Here is a 24,925-nt window from a genome sequence, read left to right as displayed (position 1 = left end):
TGAATTATTGGTTAAACTAACATATGGATTTAATCTGAATAGATTTGGAAGTTAGCTTTATGATTCAGAATCTTAACTATATAAAAGTACGTGTTGAACCTCTCTAATCTGGCATTGTCTGAGCCAGCAACATCTGTAATTCGTCATGATTTTAGTTAGCTGGGTGTCTATTTATTTATCATGGGTGTGACCAAGGTTCCTGTGGTCCCATAAAGTTTGTTTCAAACCACCAATCCTGGCTCTTGGTGTTCTGTGCTGTTAGTTTAGCTGTAATTTACCTCTGAATGTCTTCTAAGAGCCCAATATGCAGTGGAAGTGTTGGTCATGCTGCCAGACAATATTGGCATCCCCAGGTCTGGCAAATTCTCTCTTCAGGCACCAGTCAGGTTCCAAGGGTGCCGGATTAGAGAAGTTCAACCTATTGTAGTAACAGGAAACTCTTTTTAAAAAAAAAAAAAAAGTGGGCCTGGTGCTATCTAAATTACCCTAATATAAATCAGATGTCAAATTACACCCAGTGTAAAAACAGTGTGAGAACAGAAACATGTCTGTATGTATTAATATAGACAAATGTATGCCAAAGTAACTATGAAATAAAATAGCAAACTTTCAGTGAGGGTTCTAATGACGTCATAATTCCCAAAGCAGACTTTAATGACTTCTCAAAAGGATCACATGATGGAATCAATATATTTATATATTTGATTGCAACATAGTTTTGTTTAATAGCGCTTTTTGTTGAATATGTTCTGTGTGAGATTGCATCAATAACAATAACATTGTATATTGCTGTATATGCTGTTGCATGGGTTTCTTAGAAATGATATTATAGATTGCAATAACTTCTGGGAATGTCTTAAGGGGCAGCAGATTTGCGACAAAGAAAGAAACAAAGTTCTGCAGAAACTGACCAAGTGGCTCCAGCTGAGAGAGAGAGAGAAAACTCAAACCTGGGAAAATCACCAAAATGTAAGCTGCAGCATTTTATGTTAACTTCTCATTTTTTATTCTTCTAAAACTATGTGGAGTTATGTATCTAGTACAGTAATTGTAGAATAATTATTTTGGATGAGTTTTTGGGTGATTAAAAATATGCACATGTTCTAGAATCTACTTATGGTAAAACTTCTTTTTTATGAAGTCAGATGAGAGTGCTTGCTCATTTCAGTTGTTTGCAATGTGCAAATTGTATTTCTTATGGAACATTTCTGCTTAAAGTTGCACTGTTTTGCCTGTTTAAAAACAAAACGTTCCATTCAGTTAATGAATTTTGTTTGTGTATTTACACATTTACATCCCACAATGACTCTGGAATTTTGTAATATCTTATAAATTAAGATGGTTGAGTTGATAGTTCTGCAGCAGGAATAGAGGAACCAAAATAGTTCTACAGTAAATTCTTTCATCTGGTATTCATTCAGCTGGAGCTCTCAGCTATCCAGCACGAACATGAAGCTTTCTGTCCCAGTTTCTACCAGCTCCCCAACCCCAGAGCAGGTAGCTTCCTTCCAGCTCTGGAGTGGACAGCATTTCCCCCGCCAGGGCCTGCCAGCGAAGCCCCACACCCAGGGCTGCCAGAGTTGTCCCAGCCCTGTGGCTGCTGGCAGAGTTCTCCCAGCTCTGGGGCTGTGAGAGTTCCCTGCACCCAGCCAGCTCCCCAGGGCTGGAGCTGCAGGTGGGGCTCTGCATTTCAGCCAGCTCCAAGCCATGAGGCTAGTGGGGTCCCCTGCCCTCCTGCCAGGGATCCCCCCCCTCTCCTGCCAGGGATCCCATAATCAACTCTCCATTAAATGGCATATTTGAATGTCTGGCAACCTCCTGCTCCTGTGGTCACTGGATATGAAAGAGTTTACTGTAGGTTTTGTTTGTTTTTTTTTTTTTTTAAAGAAATGGAAGTACTAAAATCTGTTGAAATTTATGTATGGGAAGTTCAGTAAGTTTGGTACAGACCCTTGAGCATTTTGTACTAAATGAATACAAAATAGAGGGAACTAGAGTTGATTGCTAAATTAATTAAATAACATATATTCGAACGTGTTTCTGCCCTATCACTCGTGAAGGGGGAAAAAGGGGAAATGGTAAGACAATAAACTCGTATCCAGAACTCTCAAATAACCAGCATTTAAACCATAAGTAAATTTTAGTTATGTTTTCTGTAAGTACAGTATAGTGAAAGTAAATACAAATAAACACAACAAATACAGTATAAATTTACAGCATATGGTACTACTGTGGTTGGTAAATAAAGTATTCTGCATACATTTTTGTTTCTTAATATATTATCTTGTTTTTCTTTAGTGTTATGTATTGCTAATTATATCTCTTTATTATCCAGTATATTGAAATATCTGGCAACCTCCCTGTCCCAGGGCTGCCAGATATGAAAGAGTTTACTGTAGTTAAACTATTGATGGTGATTTTTACAGCTAATTAGTTGTTACATTCAGATGCCTATATACATCTATAGCTTTGTGTGTAGTAAAATTCAACATTTGGTCTGGTTTTCTCTAGGATGTTTTTCTTTCACTTAGATTGCTTCAAAAATCATGACATAATTTTTCAGCATGATGTATTGGTGTTTATCGATAAAATCCCCATTCAACTTTAGTGAGGACTGAGTAATAAAATCCCCATTTCAGGGAATGGAGCTCTACTATATGATTTCTTCATGTGTTTGCGATGAAATATTAGGTTAATTTTAAGGGCCTTAACTTTCTGAATTGTAAGTATATGTAGTCATAGTGAACTGTTAAAAAAAAAAAAAATTGGCACATTAACAAAAGTCCTAAATTTCTTGGGAGTACTGAGCTTGTTAATACTCTTTTACAGATGTCTTATTTCAACGTTTTGCAAAGCTTTTCTTTGGCTGTGTTGCAGCTGTCACTAGTGGGATGATGTATGCTGTGTACCTCTCAACGTACCATGAACGGAAATTTTGGTTTTCCAGTAGGCAGGTAAAGTAGAATAATGTTCTCAAATAATGTTGTGTTGTATGTTTAATTCTTGCCTTTAATCAGGATGTCAGGTTCATGTACCCTTTGCTTACATCTGGGACTAGGTGTCTCCTTTGTAGTCTTTCTGTCAATTATGCCAGTTTTATTTCCCCCTGCTCCTTTAACATATGCCTTTATGCCATTTTCTGTCCTGCTCTTTATGGTTTGAACATCCTTATAAAATCTCTTGGAGAAGTTTCTACACTCTGCTTATTCATATCACTCCTGAAATCTGACTTCAACAGTAGTGCCTGCATAATATTTGTAATTACTATAAAAAAATTCTAAAACGGGGCCACACATATTTACATATGCCTAAACTAAATAACTGCATAATAGTGGATGTAATGTGTGGTCGCCCTTCCCTCATCCTGTTCAGAGGGATGCTGTATCCTCTTGCTCATTTAAAATTCATCCTTTACGTTGTAACCCCTTTGAGAAGGAACCTGTCTAAGCTGTTGCTGGACATTAGAAACATCTTGGATTCTAATTCCAGAGTTTACTCCAACTGTCCCTTTATCTCAATCATATAACTCCGTGTGTTCCTACTTTTCCATAGCTAAAATGGAAATAATTCTTCTTTTACAGGCATTTTGGATTCATTAACAGTTAATATTTTCAAAGAAAAGAGCTATTATACCTTGTGTATACATTTTAGTATGTGATCATTTAAACATGGCAAGCTGATTTCCATCTGGTGTTCTTGATTTGAAAACATCAACACAGTGACTAGGTTTTATACTACTTGTCTTGTGGAGAAAACACTCTTTACAGCCAAAGCACGGTCATATGAAGAGTTTTACCTGCTTTATACTGGCCAAAGATATTCTAATACTAGTATTCTAGATGTAAAAAGCTTAAAAATATTTGGAAACTATCATGCTGACTTTTAAGCTGTTCCTGCAAAGGATCGCAGAGGGCTAGTCATGTTAATCTGTAACAACACCATCACAGGACCTACCCATGTCAGCCACTCCATCTGGGGCTTATACTCTTGCACTTCCACTAATGTGATATATACCATCATGTGCCATCAATGCCCCTCTGCCATGAATTTGGAGAAACCCGAGCAGTCTGCACCAAAAGATGAATAGATATAGATCCGGCATCAGAAACTGGAAACCATGTAAATGTAGAGGAGAATATTTTAACCTCCCTGGACATTCAGTCATGGATTTAAAAGTAGCCATTCTTCTACAAAAGAATTGTAACAGATTACAGAGGGAGATATCAGAATTGGAATTTATTTACAAATGTAACACATTTAAACTAGGCCTGAATAGAGGTCCTAACTATTTTATTTATTGCAAGGGCAGTTTCCCCACTTTTGATGTTCCCGAGAATGGGACACATCCTACTTAATCTTCTGTTTCATTAACTGACCCTACTAGTCTCAGAGGAGGAGGCATGTTAGTCTGTAACTTCACAGATAACAAGCTGTCCTTTAGCACCTTAAAGACTAACACATTTATTAGTAGTGAGCTTTTGTGGGTAAGACCCACTTCTTCAGATTATTGGAGTAGATAGATAACTTGACAGGATCTTTTTTTTTTTTTTTTCCTTTTATCTCCTCTTCTCCCAGTAGTTTCTAATGTGCTACAGGATTTCTTGTTACCTCCAAAGGATTATACAGACAGCTGGTAGTGACCTCTATCTCTAGGTTGCTTAAGGCTTTGTATAAGCTTCTTTTGCCCTCTCTTTTTAGATGCTTTAACTGCACCTGCATGGTTTGGAGCAAATCTTTAAAGTTTTGCATGAGGAAAGCCCCTAAGTTATAGAAGCACCTTTTCTTTAGACTGTAAAATTCTGTTCAGGTTTTGCTCAGGTCCAAACTGAAAATCACTTTCTCTTCTGTCAGTTGCATTGCTCAGCAAGATCTTGGTGGCATTTCAGAATAATGTTTGAACAGGAACATTCTAAAACCAGGCCCATGTCATAAAAGCAGCAACGGTGGGCCCTGCCATGGGAATGCCTAAGAGCTGCTAAAATACCTGTTGTGGTGGGCATGGGAGGACAGAGCCTGGCTGAGTTTAGCCAATGCTTTGTTTACTATGTGACTCTGGACAAGTGACATTGGTTCTCAGCATCATTTTCAGGATCTGTACGTTATCATCGCAATATATATATATGAAAGGGGTGTAGTGAAGGTTAATGTTTAGAAGATGTGGCGTCATATCCAAATGCTGTATTATAAAACTAGTCTATCTTAAAACATGGTCGTTTAGAAGAAGAATGTATAGGAGGTAAATACAGATTGAATTATTTGTTTTTCTCTTAGGAACTTGAACGAGAAATTACATTTCAGGGTGACAGTGCAATTTACTACTCGTTTTACAAAGAACTGCTAAAGACTCCTTCATTTGAAAGAGGTATGAAAAACATTTACTTTAGTCATTTCTGTGTAGGTTTTCATACCATGTTCTTCATGATAGTATCTGAGTTCCTGCCGTAGTACATGAAGAAACTTAACACCTGTGTCATGTGTTGCTTGTTTTCTCATCCTCTTCCCAAAGGGAGATGCATGCGCAATAGGGTGTCTTGTTATTGTAGTGGTGTTCTTTTAAATACAGGTTCACATCTGTTGCATTTGGTGGGAGGGACACAAAGAATTGAGTTTTGCAGGTGGAGCAGAAGGTGGTGAGGTGGTAGGTGGCCTTTAGTTCCCAGCATAGTTCATTTTCAAGCTTGAATTGCCCTGGAGATGGCTTTGCTCTTACGGTTGAAGGTTCCATTATGTTGAAGGGGCGTGGTTGTCAACTATGTTCTTTGTTCTCTAACTTTAAAATGTCTTTTATATTTGTTTACATTTATTTATTATTCTAAAAAATGTCCTTTTTTGTTTTGGGAGAGTTAAATTATCTTGTAGACTAAGAAAGTTGGTTTGAGGCCAGATCTACACTAGACATTAAAGTCAATTGTAGATATGCAATTTTAGCTACAGAAATTGAATAGCCAAAATCAACTTATCTACAGTTGACTTACCTGGCCATCCTCACAGAGGGAGGTTGATGGGAGAAACTCCTGTCGCCCTCCCTTACTCCTCAGGATATTGAGACGCATAGGGGTCAACTGCTGCCCCAGATCAGGGGTCAGCAACCAGAATAGCGAGAAGAGATTTTTTTTGAATTTGTTCAAGAGTTCAAGCTCTTATTCAATTTGTTCAAACTCAATAGTTCAAGAGCCACAATACATGTGAATATGTGATAGTCCTTAATAAATAACATCAAACCATACTTTTTGGAGCCCCTATTTGAAGAACAGTGTGCACACAATTATTTGTAGTGTGATACATGTTTACTGCAGGACATTGACAAACTTTTTACGTTCTTTTTCCTCGCACTTTATATGTGTGTTTGTACCACTGTCTTCCTGACTTTAACTCCCGAACCTACTTTAATTATGCTAATTTTACTTCACATTTAATTAGTTTTCTTTCTTAAAATGCCTGTTGCCCTTCACAGTAGAAATGCTGCAAGCTTCCTTTTCCTTTTCAAAATCAAGACTTTATTAGCAACACGATCAAAACACAGATACAGTATCATATCTGTATCCACACTACACATATTAAAGGGGATGTTATCCAATGTTTCAAGATCACATCATTTACTATTTAGATGTGAGTTGTTCATTGTTGGGCTTTTGGACATTCGCTGTTCATTGAAAATGATCAGGAGGCCTTTTTTTAAACTTTGCAGTTTATAGCATTGGGAACTGCAAAGAAGTCCTTAAAGAGCCATGTGTGGCTCCAGAGCCAGAGGTTGCAGAACACGGCCCTAGACAGTTCAATTCCGCATGTCCCTACTAGGCGAGTGAAATCAAACCCCGGAAGATTGACCCTGATTTGGTTAATTTTTTTTGCGTAGTGAAGACTCTTATAGACTACTATATTGATGTAAAGAATAACTGGGAACTGCATATTGACAAACACTTTCAGATCTTTGCAAAGAATAATGATCTCGTGTCTATCCTAGATTTCTCTGAGACACAATCGTTTACTGCTGATGTTAATTGAAATGAATCTCATTCTGACTTGAATTGTATGTAAATAAATTCAGATGCTAATAGTGAAGTTGTTGCACAGCCTTCTGGAATCTATGCAGACATATTTGTTTATAAATATACGTGCATTTTTTTAAAAGATATGGGTTATCTTTAATTTTTCTCAATAGTTTTTTCCCTTTCTGATTTTCATGGTAACATCTAAATTTGATTAAGAAAAGTACACGCCAAATTCTGTTGTTTGGGAAGGATAAACTATATCGAGTGACCAGTTTAGAAAATCATGCTGTATATTAAGAACTGAACAGATGGCTTTTGGCAATGAATTTGAACTCTAATTTAAGACTAGCTCAACAGATATTTATGAAAGGAAATAACTCAATGTTGACTTCCTCAAAATAATCAAGGTGAAATTGCCTTTAGCACAGTCCTTTCTTCTAAATTATGTGTGGGTGTAGAAGTCAGTAGTCTGGCTAGTCTGGTCTACTGCCATCCTGCCTTTAGAATATTATGATTGTCATTGCTAAAAGCAGGATAATATGATTTGTGAAAAAAAAATCTTTTCTGCTTTCAGGTATTTATGAGCTAACACACAACAATAAAACTGTATCACTGAGGACTATAAACGCAGTGCAGCAAATGACCTTGTATCCAGAATTGTTGGCAAGTGTATTGTATCAAGCATCTGGTAGTGAAGTAGGTGCATTTCTTTTGCTTTACTTTTATTTTTACAGTATAATACGGGTACAAAGTTTTGTTTGGTATGTATGTTGAAAGGACGTGGTCTAAGCATAACACTGGGATCTAGGATCTCCTAAACGCTAATCCAATCTCTGACATAGGATTTTGTCTGTGATAGACTTCTTTACTTACTGCTGTTTATTCCTTATGTTTGTAGCCTGTTTCAGAAGCGTGGGGAATTTCCATGCTAACCACAGTTTAGTAAGTCAGAGTAACTTCGCAAAGGAAGAATTAAATCAGCCTAACCAGTTTCTGTTTTGAGCAGGTCTACACTTGAAAGTTTTATTGTCAGAATCATTGATTGTGGGGGGTTGTAATTTTTCCCCCCAAAATCAATAAAACATTTAATGTAGATGTCACTGTATTGGTATAAAGTTGCTTTATCCCATCATAGCTGATTTTTGGTTGCTCAACTGGGATGAGGTATACTGGTCTACGTGCTTTCATACTTCTGTAACTGTGACCTGGTCTATAGTGCAAATGTTCTGCAAAGTGTAGCAATACCAGCCAAACCCTCTAGTGTAGACACAGCATATGTCTGCAAGAGTTTTTTTTAATTGGCATAGTATCATCACATCCCTGAATATTTCATGCACAGAAGCCCTTTTTCTGTTGACACAGATGCATCTGCACCGGGGTTTTGCTGGCATGGCTCTTTTGGCTAGGGGATGCAGTCTTTATCACACCCCTGATCTCAACAGCTATATTGACAACATTTTGTAGAGTAGACCTGACCTTCCTCATGTGTGTTTTGGGGAGGCATGGGGAGAGGTTAATCGGTACCGTATGGCTACATCTACATGACAAACCTCTGTCAACAGAAGTCACTGTCAGAAGGGATTGATTTCCCAGCAAAACTTCTGTTGCCAGTCCACATTTATACATCGAAGCAGATTGAAAGAGCAATCTGCTCTGTCAACAGAGAGCAGGTAGACTGCCCAGCCTTCTCTGCACAAAAGGGCTGACTGGAAGCTCTGCAAACAGGGCTGCCCGGTGAACTGGAAGCCCTGTCTGTTGACAGCAGGGCCCCAGAGTGTTTACATGGCTGTTCTGTTAACAGAACACTGTCGATGGAGGCATTATACCTGGCTGGGGACAGGTATAACACTGCCAGTGGATGTGCTGGGTTTTGTCGACAAACTGTTGACAAAGCGCATTTTGTGTGTAGATGCTCCATGATTTTTTTCCCAACAAAAGCTCAGTTTTGCCTGGAAAAGCATCTTGTATAGCTGGAGCAAGTCCTTTGTCTCTTTCCACTCTCCTGCTTCTCCCTATTTTGTTCTTCCCAAGCTGCATGACTGTATACAGTCTTTTACCTCTTTTTCTGTATGCTCCTTTCATCATGGAATCTCAACTGCAATCTTGTGCCATCCCCTCACTTTGATAAAGTCCCTCCTTTTATCTCTCTCCTTTCAAGAAGCCTATATACTTAAAATTTCACTGCAGTAAGGTGTTATCAACCCAACCAACTGGAAATCATCACTGTTACAGTAGACCCCCCGAGTTATGCGGAGGTTGCATTCCTCGCAACCCCTGTATAATTCTAATTTTGCACAAGTTGGAGGAGACAAGAACCAGGCAACCGCCTGGTTCCCATCTCTCCTGGGCTTGCAGGAACTGGAAACTGACAAGCCCACTAGGGCTGGTCAATTTTCTGGCTTCCAGACCCAGCTCGGGGGGCAGAGTGGGGAGAAGAGAGCTGGGAACCAAGCAGCAGCCTGATTCCTGCCCCCCCACCCCCCGCAGCTCCTGTTGGGAGCCAGGAAAATGACCAGCCCTCTGGTTCCCAGCTCCTCTGGGCTTGCGGGAGCTGGTCAGTTTCCTGGCTCCTAGAGTGGCAGGGAGTGGGGAATCAGGTAACAGCCTGGTTCCCCGCTCCCTGCCACTCTGGGAGTGAGGAGCCACTTGTCCCTGGCTTCCTCCAGTGGCAGTGGCTGTCTGCCCGCCTGGCTTCCCTCAGCTGGGGGAGCCTGGCAGGCAGACAGCCACAGAGTGGCGTTGAGTTGTGCTTAACTTGCGTTAATGCAAGTTAAGCGCAATTTTCAGTTGCACATTTTGAGGGTTTACTGTACAAATCCAAAATCATAGCAGCCACAAGATGTGTACTAAACTCTGCTGTTAATTCGCTCTGTTTAGTACACTTCTGTCTGTAGGCTAAAGCATTATGTTGTATACTTAAGTATAAGGTCTTATGATAGAAAGCATATTTTGTCTGTAAAATATCTTACACCTTGTTAGCACTCTATAAGTAGTAAATGATTAATAATAAGTTTGCATTTATAATTTATAATTTGTAATAATAATTTACACTGTCATCTCAGTAGCTGCTATGTCACTTCAATTTTATTTGTAATTTTAGGAGGTTATTGAGCCAGTGTATTTCTACATTGGCATACTTTTTGGACTGCAGGGAATTTATATGGCTGCATTGTTTGTGACCAGTTGGGTTATGAGTGGGACTTGGTTAGCCGGAATGCTGACTGTAGCATGGTTCATTATTAACAGGTAAGAAAAATACTTTTGTATGTAATCTTGTCTGTCAGATTTGTTTAAAATTATTAATAGGGCTAGTCAGAACATTTTTGCTGAAATATTTTTAAAAAAAAAGTTAATTCATTAAAACGGAAACATTTTATGGAGATATATCGATTTCAGAGTTTATGACAGGAAGGATTTTGAGGTCAAAGATGGATTCTCTGGTCACAGAGTGAGAAAGAGCAGATGTTTCAGCAAAATTCCATTCGGCCAAAATATTTGAAAGGTTTTATCATTGTTCCAGTGTGGAAGGAAAACAAATGTCAAAATCTTGAAAATTGCCATTAAATGGAAATCTCATGTTTTGGCCACCTCTAACTGTTTTGGTTATAGTTCTCTTGCCTTGGCCACATACATTTGTTTTCAAAGCCTCTTGGCTTTTTGAATCTGCTTTCTGTAGCAAAGTAGAATCTCTCTTCTCTAGAAGACCCTCTTACCCAAATTTGCTGTTTAATATGTCACTTACCTGAAAACTTTCTTCCTGTTATGAACCTCATAAAAGTATGTTGAAGAGTTTAATTATGGGAACTTGCTCTGAGAATAAACAATTCAACTTTACTCCAACCTTAGTCACAGACTTAATGTACATCTGTGGTTTATTATTGGTTGTCAAGTGTTTTTACATTTTTAGAAGGAAATCGCTTTGAAAGTACAAATGATGTACAGTAGAATGTCGTTTACCCAACCCTCCGTTATTCAGCTTGCTGTACTGCACATCCAGGATATGCAGGTACAGAAGCAGGCAATCTCTTTGGTGGCCGCTAGATGGCACTACAGCTGCACACTTTCCTATCTGGCTTACCCAAATTTTTGATTATCCAGTTTGGACCTAGCCCTAGTTATATTGGATAAATGGGGTCCTGCTGCATTTAAGTTAAAACTGTTGAAGCGCTCCTTCTTTGAGGAAAGGTGCAAAGTCATCGTGTTTGAGTGTAATCTGCAAATAAAAATGCTGTTCATTACCTGACTGGTAGAAGTACGTTAAGTAAAACGGAAATGGTAATAGTGAATAATCCAAGTATTTTCCATGAGCAATCAAAATTAAACAACTTTGGAAATGGAAAGCAAAAACAGATACAGACGTCTGGGTTAACCACGGTGAGGGTACCCAGAGAAGCAAAAATGAGATTTGGGGGGGGTGTAACATATATTTTTTCAAACGTGCTTAAATCGTTCAATGTTACCTTGTGACTCAAATAGTGTGGAAGCTGTTCAGTCACTGTTTTTAAGAAAATCCTAATGCTTTTCTGGTCTTTGCGCTCCATCAATCCGTAATCTCCTTGTTATCAATGAAAGTCTCAAAAGTAGGCAGACGGTCAAATGGTGCTGGATTGTTATTTGGTAAGATTACATGACTGCTGAGACATCAAGCAGGTAGATTTTTAAGCAGTTGAGAAAATAAATATCTAAAAAATTATATTGTGTAATATTTGAAAAGATCTTAGTATATTCTCTGCCAAACACTGCACTTCATTGTAATGTGAAAGGGAGGCTTTATGGGCCCTGACCTACAAACCTTAATCATATGAGTAGTCTTGTTGACTACCCATATACATAAAATGGTGGATTACTTGTAGCTCAATAAAGATTTAAGTTCTTCCATTTTGACTACATTAAACTTTGTGACTTTTACCAAAAGTAAAACAGTAAACAGTGCCATGTATTAATATATCAATAACAAGCACTGTTTGCTAATAAGATGTCTGTGATAACTAGAAGTCATTTCCCATAATGTGTTTATTCCATAAACAACTTAATAGTTTTGTTTTGTTCTTCTGCACTTTGTTTTAGGACAGATACAACAAGAATTGACTACTCCATTCCTTTAAGGGAAAATTGGGCGTTGCCATATTTTGCATGTCAAGTTGCAGGTCTTACAGGCTATTTAAAAAACAACATAAATTCTTCTGCTGAGGTAAAAAAAAAAAAAAAAAAAAGTGTTTCTTAACAAAATGCAATTAGTGGAAATGTGCTCCAAAGTAATTACACCTTTGTTACCTTATTATCTTTCTAGGTAGAAAAGGAGAGAAAAAATAGCTTGCTTTTTGCAAAATACACTTGGTACTTTTAATTTTGCTGCAAAGTGAACCTTAATGTTACCGTGGCAGAACCGTATAGGAACAACCTTACACTAAAGCCAACACTGCTCTCACTTTTGAAACTTGTCAGAAGTTATGCGGGGAATTGGTTTGGTTTTGTTTTGTTTGGCTGCATAAGGTCATAGAGAATTTGGTTTTTTCTTCACTACTCAAGGAGTCAGGAATGTGGTGGTGGTATCTTTTCTTGTCCCTTTGTCTAGTTTTGGTGACATCTTCTGACATATCGCATGATTTTGACTGCTATGACCTCTTTCTCTTCATTGACTGAAGACTAAACTGGGGCAAAGAAGAATTCAGCTTCCTAAAAACTTGTTGCTCATCAGTAATATTAATACCCCTTACCATGCCCACCCCAACCATCCTGTGCAAAGAAAATGAAGCTGCTTTCTGAGGAAAAAATAATTTCCTTTACTAGCGAACTGATTTTTGTTTTAATGATCTCAGTGTTTCGTACGGCAGAAATATATGCTAATTAAGGTAACTTTTTTTTTCTAGAGGTTTTGCTACCTTTTGGTGAGTGCTTCAACATATACTTTCATGATGATGTGGGAATACAGTCACTATCTGCTCTTTGTCCAGGCTGTCTCTCTCTTCTTGCTGGACAGCTTTGCCCTTGTGCAGAGAGATAAGGTATTGTGACTTTTTAAATGATTGATTGTTGGAAACTTGCATTAAGTAACTACAATAACTTCAATTATTTGCTTCCACAAACTCCAAAGGGTGCAAATTATTTCTGTTTGTGAGTTAAAGAACCAAACTGGAGTCTAGTGAAAGTGTCCATAACACTAATCAGGAGAATAAAGTGGCTTTAAGATAATCCTTACTCTCTCCTCTTCTGGGGATTAGAGCCTGGTAGAGCCTGGACTTCTGGCATAGAGTAGCTCTGAGGCTTAGAAGAGGTCTGAGAGTTACTCCAAGATTCAGTGGCTTGTAACACTGCCCCCTTCTTAAAAAGGCGGGGGAGCGGCTGAACTGTAGTCATGAATTAATCTACAGCCACACCTGTTTTGCTCTGGCCAGATCCTCTTTTTCTGGGTGTGTTGGCAGAAGGGAGGGCTACCCAGGGGTTTGTCTGCTGTGTCTGTGCTACTGGAAACTCACCTTTTGTTATGAATGATTCTTCCTCATAGTTGGGTAAGTAGCTTGTGTGGTTGAATAACATGTTAACAAGAGGTTCAGTAGGGGGAAATACTTAAATTTGGAGCTACTCTGAAAAATGACTGACTACAAAAAAGAATAATCTCTCTTATTTAGGTTCTTGTACTGTCCACTTCAACTTGGTATGTTAGTGCTTTCTATATTTCACAACAAAACAGCACAATAAATCTCCTCCCATCCCAAATACACAGTGACGTATATCAACAAATAAAAGCTTCAGTAAAAAAAAGTTTCCTTTCCATTCCTCTGCAGTGAGGAATAAGTTGTGCAGACCAGCTCTTACATGCTTTAGCCACACACTGATGGGACCATGCTGCTAGTCTGCTGAAGAAATCTCCATCTTCTTCTAAAATACAGTAGGGTTGCGACATTTGCAAGTGTTTGGTGTTGAGAACGTTCACGAATGTTTAATTTTCACAAATACAGAATACCTGCTGGGTCTCGGAAGGAAACTCTCTGGGGCCTGCTGGCTCTCAGAACTGCTCCCAGGGCCAGCCAATATCACTCTTTCTGCAGGCATGAGCAGGCAGGGGAGTGGGACTTGGTGGGCTCCTGGGCTCTGGCACCACGGGTGGCTCTGGGCAGCAGTGGGGGGAGGGGGAGCCTGGTGGTGGGGCTGTGGGGAGCTGATCAGTGGCGCAACCATGTCCCCAGCTGGAGACGGGACTGGGCGTCCCGCTTTATATAGGCTGGGCTGGGGCCAGTGGATGCCACTGTGGGGCAGGGTTTGTTGGCACTGCTGGAGCTGCCACAGCTGCTGGAGTGAGACTCCCACCTTGCCACCTTTGCACCTGATTTCCGGAGCAGGTACCACGCCCCTGCACCCTGGCCTCAACTCCCTCTGCCCCACTCTGCCCGCAGCCCCAGGAGGTGCAGGATCCCCCACCCAGTGTGTGTGTGTGCTGGGGGGAGAGCTTCTGCTTTCACCCCTCTGCCATGTCAGTGACCCCACATGGGTCCCTGCAGTGGTAACCGCAGCCAGTGGGCTGGGAGAAGAGCTGTTGGGAAGCTTGCTCCACCCTCCAAGCCTGGCATAGGAAAGTGAGACTGACTCCCCCAGCTGCTCGCAGATAATTAAATTTGTGATTGTTAAATTCGCGAATGCTGTGACTGTCTTGTACAGTCTTTTACTGTGTATTTGCATATACATAAGGAATTGAGGAGTCTGAGAGGGCTGGATGTTGTTTACCCAGGGGTATATAATGATAAGCAAATTGCAGTACTCACATGTGAACATTCTAAATTGTGTGGCGTGGTAAGGTGAGGTATAGTGTGTCCAACAGCCACTGCGGGCTCCAGGACAAGGTGGGAAGGGGGCCTGGCTCATGCCCCCAGAAGCAGTCAGCATGCAGCGTTCCCCCCACCCCCACCCCCACAGCTGTGCAGAGTGGCAGAGCAGCGCTGCTGCAGCACTTAAGGTCTGGAGGCCTGGAGCTCCTGCTGCTGTCAGAGTAGCAGTGGTGGCTGCTGAAGCACCAAGCCCCTTTGAAATGCCAGGCCCTGGGCCACTACCCCCTTTACACCCCCCATTGGCAGGCCTGGAAAGGTGTGCAAGTGAAGCAGAAGAACAGAAGTTAGGCAACTTTACAAATGTGCTGTCAAGTTGTTGAATGATAATCGTGGAACCCCATCAGCACTGCTTTTTACACAGCCACCTTTCAGAGTAGAGCTAGACTTTCCCATATCTCTTCATGGGAGGACAGGTGTTCAGCTAGAGTCTGCTGCAAGATCAGGTTAGCTGGACAACACTATTTATTTACATTTACAAGCAGTTTGTGCAATAGACTGTGGTGGAACCACTTTTAAAAGGATTCTTATACCTGTTTGTTCCACTGTGTTATAAACAAGGTATGAGCCATAGGTTATTTCATTTTAATTTTTTTCCCTCAACAGGTGCATGAAGTGTACAAAATCTATCTGCTCTCCCTATTCCTGGGATATCTCTTACAATTTGAAAATCCAGCTTTATTAGTATCTCCATTACTAAGCCTTGTAGCAGCTTTAATGCTTTCTAAATGCCTTCAGGTAATTGGGATATCATTTTCTAATTCACTGTGTACTTTTTGTTGTTTATACTGAACTCCAGTAATATAGATTTTAAAATATTTGTTTTTTGCAGATGAATATGAAAAAGGGCACATTTATTTCAAGGATGATAAAAACAATGTACTTTTACTTGGTATTTACGATAACACTGACCATGAATTTCTTACTGAAGGTAAGAGTTATATTTAGAAAGAGACATTTAATTGGGTGAGGGTTCTACAAGTCCTACGGTTATGTCTTTACAAAAATAATCTTAATTTAAAAAAAAAAAAAACTTTTGAAATTACATGAAGTTGTTGTTGGACTAGGTTCATGGAAAATGGAAGAATCAAATCTTTAGCTATTTTTGTTTTACGGGGAAATACACAAGTTAGGACTGTGCTGTTTACAGTTAACTTAAGCAATTAATGCAAAACAAGTTAACTATATTAAAATAGTTTTGATTAATTGAAGTTTTAATTGCATTGTTAATAGAATACCAATTAAATTTATTATAAATATTGTGGGGTTGTGGTTTTTTTTTTTAACATTTTCAAATATTGATTTTGGTTACAACACAATACAAAGTGTACAGTGCTCATTTAATGTTGTTATTGAAGATTACAGCTACAGGTTGAACCTCTCTCATCCAGCACCCTTGGTACATGATGGTGCCAGATGAGAGAATATACCAGGTGACAGGAGGGGTCAATATTTTCTAGTACATTGCTAATACTTCCAGTCCTTACTGGGCTCTTCGAAAAAGATTTAGAAGTAAATTACAGCTAAATAACAGCACAGCACACTGAGAGCCAGGACTTGTGTCTAAAAATATTTCATGGGACCATGGGAAACTTGCCTACACCCATAATAAGTGGTTGTACAGCTAACTAAAATCATGCTGGATTATAGATGTTGGCCTATGAGAGAGAGATGGATTAGAGAGGTTAAACCTGTATTTATACTGTAAAAAATAAAAAAATAAGAATACATAGTGTTTTTCAGTTCACCTCATATGTGTACTATAATGTAATCTCTTTATTGTGAAAGTGAAACTTACATATATAGAATTATATATATTTAATAACTCCACTAAAAAACAAAACACAATGTAAAACTTTAGAGCCTACATATCCACTCAACCTTCCTTTTGTTTAGCCACTCACTAAGACAAGCAAGTTTGTTTAAACTTACAGGAGAAAATGCTGCCCACTTTTTATTTACAGTGTCATCTGAAATGAGAACAGGGGTTTGAATGGCACTGTGAACTGAATTGAAAAATACTAAATTTTTTGTTTGTATGTTACAGTGTAAATATCTGTAATAAAATTATAGAAAGTGAGCTTTGTACACCTAGTTTAATAATTCAGATCAATATATTTGGAAATGTAGAAATATATCCCAAAATATTTGTAATTTTCAGAATGGTAGCTGTGTTTTGTCCTTTTCAGCAAAAGAAAAAGGAATCATGTGGTGTTTTAATGACTAACACATTTATTTGGGCATAACCTTTTGAAGGCTGGAACCCACTTGGTCAGGTGCATCTGATTAAGTAGATTCCAGTCCGTGAAATTTATGCCTAAATGTATTTGTTAAAATATTTATAAGAAGTTTAAATAAGTATTTTATTATTGTGTAATACTGTGATTAAAACTGCAGTTATTCACAGCTATTTTACTCTCTCGATTTAATTATGATTTTTTTAAATCACTTGACAAAGTGACAAGGTGTAATTACCTCTCATTAACGCAAGTATTTTTATTCAAGATACCAAAACCTATGGGTTGAAACTAAAGACCAGTCTCCTCTAGCATAGAAACAGTCTTTGAATCATATTTTAAACAGTTTAATAATGTTACAATGTCTGTTGAGTCTTGGCAGGCCAGGGTGAATGGGAACAAACATTCAAATTTTAAAATTGTGCTCTGGGGAAAAGAGCCAGCAACCACAAATAGGTCTGAGACCCTTTAAGATAGGCATTAATTTTCAGTTTCATCTGGAACTTGGGAAGGGGAATATGTATTAGTGGAAATCATAATGGTCTGAACAAAAAAGCACTCAAGTAGCACTTTAATGGTCTGGGATTTGATGGGAGGATTTTTGGTTTGGCTTGACCTTTCGTTTTTGTGACTAAATACCTCTTCTCAGCCAAAGTCTTTTAAAAAAAAAATCCTGCACTCACTTCCTCTCCAATTTTTGTTGGTTGTGTTATTCAAGGTAGATTAAGAAAAAATAACTAAATACTACTCTTGAGATTTGTGTGAGAACACCCAAGTTCCACCCCCTGCTTGCTGCATTAAGTCCACATCTTGCTCCCTTGGAGTCACAGGAAAGTTGGCTAATCTTGTAAAATGCATGAGCTGAATTATATACACCAGTCGTTCTCAAACTTTTGTAGCGGTGAGTCCTTTCACGGAGCAAGCATCTGTGCCCAGAACTGAAAATTCTGCGCATATTTTAAAACTCTGCCAGTATTATTTGTCAATACAGAAATACAAAGACTCCACCAGGGCAGTGGGAGGCACAGGCCACTGGATGCACTAAAGTGGTAGCTCAAACTGCAGCGCTCCACCCCTACCAGAACGCATACTCAAGAGTGAGGTTGTACCCAACCCTGATACAGAACAAGGCCTGGGCATTCCCCAGGAACACCCTGGGAGCTTGGTGCAGCAAGTAGTGGGTGGCGGGGGCAGTCAGTGGCGTTGGTGTCTGGATGTAGGGGTTCAGGGCGATGTAGGGAGGTGGGAATTGTCAAGCTGGTAATTTGAGTGCAGGAAGTTTGTTGTGGGGAGTGGGGTGGTGGTATGGGTGCAGGTGGGTTCCAGAGGCAAGGTGTGAGATTAATTGGGTGGGCTTTTGGGTATAGAAGGCTAAGGAGGTTCTGGATTTACCAGGTGAGATGGAGCAGAGGTGTCTGGATACGGAAGTTCTGGATGCGCAGGGGATGAGTGGAGCAGGGAGCAGCTCCCCATACAGTGACTGCTCCACCCGCATCTGAGGAGTGAGGGGAAGATGCTGTGCTTCCTGCATCTGGGTCATTCCGACAAGCCTCAGCCACTCCTTGAAGGGGAAGAGGAAGTCTTGTCTTCTCCTGCCTCCAGCCCATCCAGGGTTAGCAGCTAATTTTGGCTCATGATAGGAGTTTCTGACTGGGGTGTCTGCAGACCATGGGCTAGGTCTACACTAGAAGCATCTGTTGGCAGGGTAATCTCCACAGAACCTCTGTCAACAGATCGTATCTACACACAACTTGCTCTGTTGACAGAGAACTGCCAGACTGCACTGCCCTCTGGTGCCAGAAAGCGGAATGGCAGCTCTGCAAAGAGGACTGCCTGGCAATGGACGCTCTCTCTGTCAACAGAAGTGTTTTACGCTGCATTTTTTGTCGACAGTACTATGTCCAGAGATTATGCCTTAAATTTTCCTCAAATACGAGGAAAATGCAGAGCTCTGTCAAGACACTGTCTTCGGAATGCTTTCAGTGTGTAGACACTCCCTGAGTTATGTTGACGAAAGGTCCCTTCTGTCAACAAAACTCTCCAGTATAGACCCAGTTAAGGTGATTTATTACCTCTGAAATGGCTGCTCCGCGTGTCTGAAGCAATGTACATGCACTTCTAGGGACTGGTGCATGACTGTTCTTGTAGCTTCACTTTGCTTTCCTGTCAGAGAGCCATTTTTTTGCAGGGAAGCAAAGACATTTGACATGAATTCTGTCCATGCACAGTAGCATACAGCTGAAAGATAATCTACTGCAGTAGGTTATACAATGCAAGTTACAGCTATTTTGGCATATTTGCAGAATGAACAACAAAAAATCAAGGGCCTGGTATTCAGCATAACGGATGGTTTGAATAGGAGAGGCAGACCCCACAGAGAATGGGTAAACGATGTAGGAGATTGGTGTGGAGCTAATCTAGAGAAACTAAGCCACTCCACACTGGACAGGGAAAGATGGAAGGAAATAGTGAAAGAGGCATCAGACATCAGTGAGCGCTGAGCCCATGGTTGTTGATGATGATGATGATGATGCAGTGGTATAGAATTCCCCCATGAGTAGAGAAGATTATGCAACCATCTGGGATACACTAAACAAAATTTCTTGAGTGAGCTTTTGCTGTATTGTGAAATTCCTGAACTGGAGAGCTTTCGTTTAGCTATATTTTTTGGGTGCACTGGTATTGTTTGCAGTTCTGTAACCTGAAAGAAAGGGAGGCTGTGTTAAAAAGATGTTACTTACTTACTGTCGTTTAATTGTTTTTCAGACATTTGTTCCTCATAAAGAAAACGAGCACTTGTTGATGTTCCTCAAAGTAAAATTTGGGTTAAACACAACTAAGTAAGTCTGAGCTATTTATATACAGCTGCCTAAAATACATAGAATTTTGAAATTAGGTGGCACGTGCAGAATGCGCTGGGTGTTTCTGGAATTTTGTCACTTCAATGCCATTTCCTGCGGCAAGGTTACAAGTTTCTCATTCGGGCTTGTTCGTTAATATTTAAGCTTTGTTTCAGAGAAACATCCTACTTCTAACCAGTATTTCTCGTAATAGTGGGAGGCTGATACGATGATAGGAAAACATGGAGCTGAATTCATATAGTCTAGGAAAGGGAAGACTCTGGAGAGAGAGAGCGTCTGTAATCAGTACTGTTACCTCAGTAGTATCTTTGTCAGTAAAGGGAGTTGTTGAAAGCTATGGAAGTTTGTAAGGCAAGGTGCTGTAACTCTTCAGGTGAGAGACGAATGGTTGAATGGGTTATTGAGTGCCAGGAAGGGTCTTCAATAACTACATTGTGTCAGGATTTTGGTTTTGTCGTAACTAACAGGTGGGTTGGAGATCAGTATGTGGGATTTTTTTACAGTGATTGGATTATTTCACTTTTACGACATGGATTTACTCCCATTAAATCAGTGGCTGAGACAAAATGGAGAGTCTCGCAGTTTTCTGACCTCTCTTGAGGTTGTCTCAGAAAACCTGTTAAAGTCTCTCGCAATCCCTTGCTTCTGGGAGCACTGCTGGGAACTGTGGGGTAGGTACGAAGATGACAGTACAAATAAATTTGCTTAGAATAATTCTACAGTGGACATGGGGTTGCAGAGAAGGGTTCTTAAGGTGATTTGTCATGTGTAGTATGGTCACAAAGCATAGTTTTTCCTTGCTCTGGACCTGTCCATAAAGTTTGGTTGAAAATGGTTTAATTCTCTAGAGTAGATGCAAAACGAAGAAAAGAGGGAGGAGAAGGAAGGGGGCGAGACATAAGATACACAGGAGATGATGTGGACAAATTCAGTGTATCATTTACAACAGCAGCTCTGCATTCCACTAGAGGATATTGACGTCTAGCAACACATTAAATTAAGACCATATTTGCTCTGTTTTCTAGTCAAATTAGTTTGTCAGAGGAAGGAAGGATTATCAAGGGATTAGAATGCAGGACTGGTGCTTGTGAATTCTACGTTCTTTTCTTGCCTGTGTAATAAGCTATCTATGGGGATTTTCAGTAAACTAGCTCAACTCTAAGTTTTATTCTTTCTGAAATAGGGATAAACACACTTTCTTGACTCATAAATAACTCATTAGGTTTGGTTCATTGATATTTATGAAATAATTTGTGATTCCCTAGAATTAGGTTTTTAGAACTGGATTTTTCTTTGTCTAGAAGTGCCCATAAAATGTAATGGCCTGCTCTTTTCAGATGAGAGAATAAACATTTCACGCATGAGCTTCTGATTTATTCTGAAAGCACACTTGGAAAAAATTATATATTTGAAAATGTTTATTATGTGGAGAAGAAATGTATTAATTTGGATTCATCTGAACACATTGGCTAATAATTTTGTTCTATATGTTATTTCTGCCTTGTTAGGAACTTTACAGTGAACTGGCTTCTTTGTCAAGAGTCACTTCAGAGACCATCTCAGGACTTTTTTTTGAGGCTAACTCAGTCATCTCTATTGCCTTTCTATATTTTAGTATTAATTATCTGCCTTTCTTCTGTAATTCAAGTCATTCTTAGGAGAATTAGGTAAGTCACTTCTTTTTATCACTTATTTTATATAGCTAAATTGAGGATTATTAAACATTCATATATATATATGAAGAGTTCATTGTAATCTCCTGATAAACTGTGTAAAATGTTTATGAACATAGCCATAGTTTGACAGGAAATATGAGTTGAAGGGAGCTCTTTAGGTAAGACATGTGCTGCCAAAAGAAGGAAGGCCAGGATCCTTCTAAGAGTTCCTTCCTTCTATATGAGCCTATGACTACAGGTTGAACCTCTCTAATCTAGCATCCTTGGGACCTGAGCAGTGCTGGACCTTGGAAGTTCAATATTGTTTAGCAGCACTGCCAACCCTTCCACTGCTTACTTGGCTCTTACAGTACATTTAGGGGTAAATTACAGCTAAAGAACAGCACAGAACACTGAGAGCCAGGACTGGGGGCTGTAAATGGAATTTTATGAAACCACAGGCAACTGGGCCACATCTATGATAATTAGTAGTCTAGTTAACTAAAATCATGCTGGATTCCAAATGTTGCTGGATGAAAGAGTTTTGGATTAGAGAGGTTTAACCTGTAGTGTGCTCCTGAAAGGGTGAAAGGGCTCTTTCCTCTCCGCCGCCCTGTGTCCCATCCCAGCTGGAGACCCTCCTGGCTGGTTCAAGAAGATTTAAATTTCTCTAGTACTCCTGTCTCCCAGATTTCCCTGGCTGCCATGAATGAGATGGACCTCCAATAGTCTGCCTCTCCTCTGTTCTTTTTTTGGTCCTTGATCTCTTAAGATGAACCTGCATCTTCTGCTGCTTAGAGCCAAGCAGTGCAGTAAAAATGATCCACTCCTTTGTTTCATTGTGGCCCACAAGTTTCTGAAAGCAACCAGTGAAGCTGACCGATGTCCTCTTTGAGTACGTTTTCCACTGTATTTGCGTACCTGAGTGTACTTCCATTGAGAGAGCTTGTTAAAAATAGTGAAATCACCTCAGCTCAGGCAGTTGCATGGATTAGGCAGCAGAATACAAACCCTCCCAGGTACACACTCAAGTGCCTAGCTCATACCATTGCTTGTGTTGCTGCAGCTACACTGCTATTTTCAGCGACCTAGCACAGCTAAAGTTAGCTAAGGTGTGCTTATGCATGCTGCAGTCAAATCCCCTAAATACAATGTAAACATACTCTTCAGATTGAGTGTGTTTCCTTGGTAAAGCAATGGCCGGTAGAAGAGGCAATGGAAGCTTAGAATAGCACCACTGGATAGGTCCATGTACACTTGTCAGCCAATGGTCAGCTGTGGTTCTTTGGGTAGTGTTCGTTCAAGTACGGTCACAGGAGGAATCAGGCTTAAAGGAAAATCACTTTACTTAATATACATAAGTAGCTTAGCATGCAGGAATATAGATTACTAATGTGCGCGAGTACATAGCCAGTGTCTGTCACTCAATCCCACGGGAAGAAGAGTACGAGGAGGGCGTCCCCTTGCCCCCAGGAGGCAAAGACCTGTCCTGACCAGCAGGTTAGGCAATTGCAGCTCAGCTCGTGTCTGCTGCCATGCCTACTTTATACCCCACTGGTCATGTACACCCTTCCGTAACTGAAGACACCAGCTGTACTTTGTATGCCTTGAAGGCGCCAGTTTTAAGAGGGGGTTGATTGCCGAATTTACATTTGTTTGTTGAGAAATAACCTAATCACTTAGACAGGACATTCCTCTCTTTATGGTTTGGGCGTAGAATTCCTCTCCTGGAACGGGATGTGGGTGTATCAATTAACTGCAACAGCTCAAGGGCATCCTGAGGCCCTGAGTTTCTGGGGCAACATGTTGGCCTCCTTTTATCTATTTCTTCTTTCTCTCTGGTTATGGTGACCCAGCACATCTGTGCTATGAGGTATGCGGGGAGGTTGGGGGCGGGTTGCCTGGCTACATTCCACCCCCTTGATACGCCACATCGTTCCAGAACACAAGGTAGGGGTGATGCCAGCACCTCTTGCCCTCCTTGGAGGAAGCTAAAATCGCCTGGGAGGTGTGATTAGGTCTGGCGTCTCACAAGTGTTGGGATGGTGAGGGTCGCTGACTAATGCCATATATCGAACTTGTGCAGGTAACATAGCTACAAAAATTAAGCATTTAACAATACAAAGAATAATAAAAAAAGCAATAACAACAACAAGAATGATTAATGCGGTAGTTACAATAGAATGTAGGAATAGGGTTAAAGAGAGTCCCAGGTGCCAGGCTAGCCAGTCCATCCATTAAGCTATTCCATCCTGGGTAACAACATATAGCACTCTGTGTCCTTGATAGCAGCTGCATCTTGCTCAATCTGTCCTGACTGGTTTACATAAAAGCAACATGATTGATTAATAACAGCACATGCTCCCCCTTGCTGAGCTAAAACTGCATCTAGGGCCACTCGATTTTGTAGAGTGAAACATGCTACAGATTGGATTTGCTCGTCAAGCAGACGTAGTGCATGTGCGGTATGATTTAGTGCCTTTTCTACTTGGCCAGATATGTTTACTAACGCCCATTTGAGCCACAGTAAGAATGCTCGGACAAATTGGTGAAATCCAGTAGGATGTTCTATAAGGGGGTTTTTAGCTGCGGCTTGTCTGCGTGTTCAATGTAGGAAGCTTTCAAGGTTAGTGGTACCTGGAGCTGTAATATGTGGGTGCACCGTAAGGCCCCCGGGGACAGCATATCCCAGTGAGCATCATCCCCTCCAATTTATCAGTAGATATTTGTAGGCCATATTTCCACAAATAAAGAATAGGCCGGGTTCCCTTTCCAACACTAGGGGAGCAGGGTCCCCTTATCCACCCCCTTCCCTACTTCTTGGGAGAATTAAATCCTACGCTCTGATTGCGGTTGCTAACTGTGCAGAGCAGGGCAAGCAGTATGTTCTGTAGAATTTGATCCTCTAGGAGCACACGTTTGCTGGGAATTGAGGTGGTATTAGTTAACATGGTTGGGGTTATATAGATGTCCAGTCTCTGGGATTACAAACAATGAGTTATTTTACCAAGCAGAACTTTCATGGTAACAAGAGAAATTTTAAAGGAACCACAGTGGCGTTTCCCACAGAATAAATTAGGGCACCATTAGTAGTTACATTGGCAGGCCCCCTGCAGTTTATATCCGTCTTGCCATTATCCTGTTTTTCACCTTCCTCTTACTTATAACATACCCAAAAATCCTCATTTTTATCAAAGGCTAATATATGGGTACATTGCTGGTTTGCAATCCAGCCTAAACAGGGCCCAGTACCATTTTTATTTTCAAAGCACAGGGTAGGCCTCGCGGGAAGCACCCGTTAGGTACTCCGATGGTTGGCCCCACACTGTGGGTTGCCGCCGTCGTTGCTATCCCCAGTAT

General features: G+C 40.3%; 1 protein-coding gene across 4 annotated transcripts in view; it reads left to right on the top strand.

The window, feature by feature from the left end:
• The window catches only part of DPY19L4 (dpy-19 like 4), a 69,724-nt gene that overhangs the window by 6,422 nt on the left and 38,377 nt on the right, over positions 1-24,925 (top strand). For all 4 annotated transcript variants that reach the window (XR_012644379.1, XM_074986925.1, XM_074986926.1 and 1 more), the window contains exons 2-12: positions 862-969; positions 2,830-2,954; positions 5,272-5,362; positions 7,567-7,688; positions 10,093-10,238; positions 12,060-12,183; positions 12,863-12,997; positions 15,419-15,550; positions 15,645-15,743; positions 19,816-19,889; positions 21,419-21,577. Coding sequence is in view for 3 of the 4 variants with exons in the window: in XM_074986925.1 (XP_074843026.1) it covers positions 862-969; positions 2,830-2,954; positions 5,272-5,362; positions 7,567-7,688; positions 10,093-10,238; positions 12,060-12,183; positions 12,863-12,997; positions 15,419-15,550; positions 15,645-15,743; positions 19,816-19,889; positions 21,419-21,577 (1,315 nt within the window). In the remaining variant the exon portion in view is untranslated. The remainder of the gene's footprint in view (positions 1-861; positions 970-2,829; positions 2,955-5,271; positions 5,363-7,566; positions 7,689-10,092; positions 10,239-12,059; positions 12,184-12,862; positions 12,998-15,418; positions 15,551-15,644; positions 15,744-19,815; positions 19,890-21,418; positions 21,578-24,925) is intronic.

The sequence above is a fragment of the Carettochelys insculpta genome, chromosome 2 (genome assembly GCF_033958435.1).
Source record: "Carettochelys insculpta isolate YL-2023 chromosome 2, ASM3395843v1, whole genome shotgun sequence".
NCBI classification, from domain to species: domain Eukaryota; kingdom Metazoa; phylum Chordata; order Testudines; family Carettochelyidae; genus Carettochelys; species Carettochelys insculpta.
The sequence above is the reverse complement of the archived record's forward strand: the minus strand, read 5'-3'. Positions and strand labels throughout refer to the sequence as shown.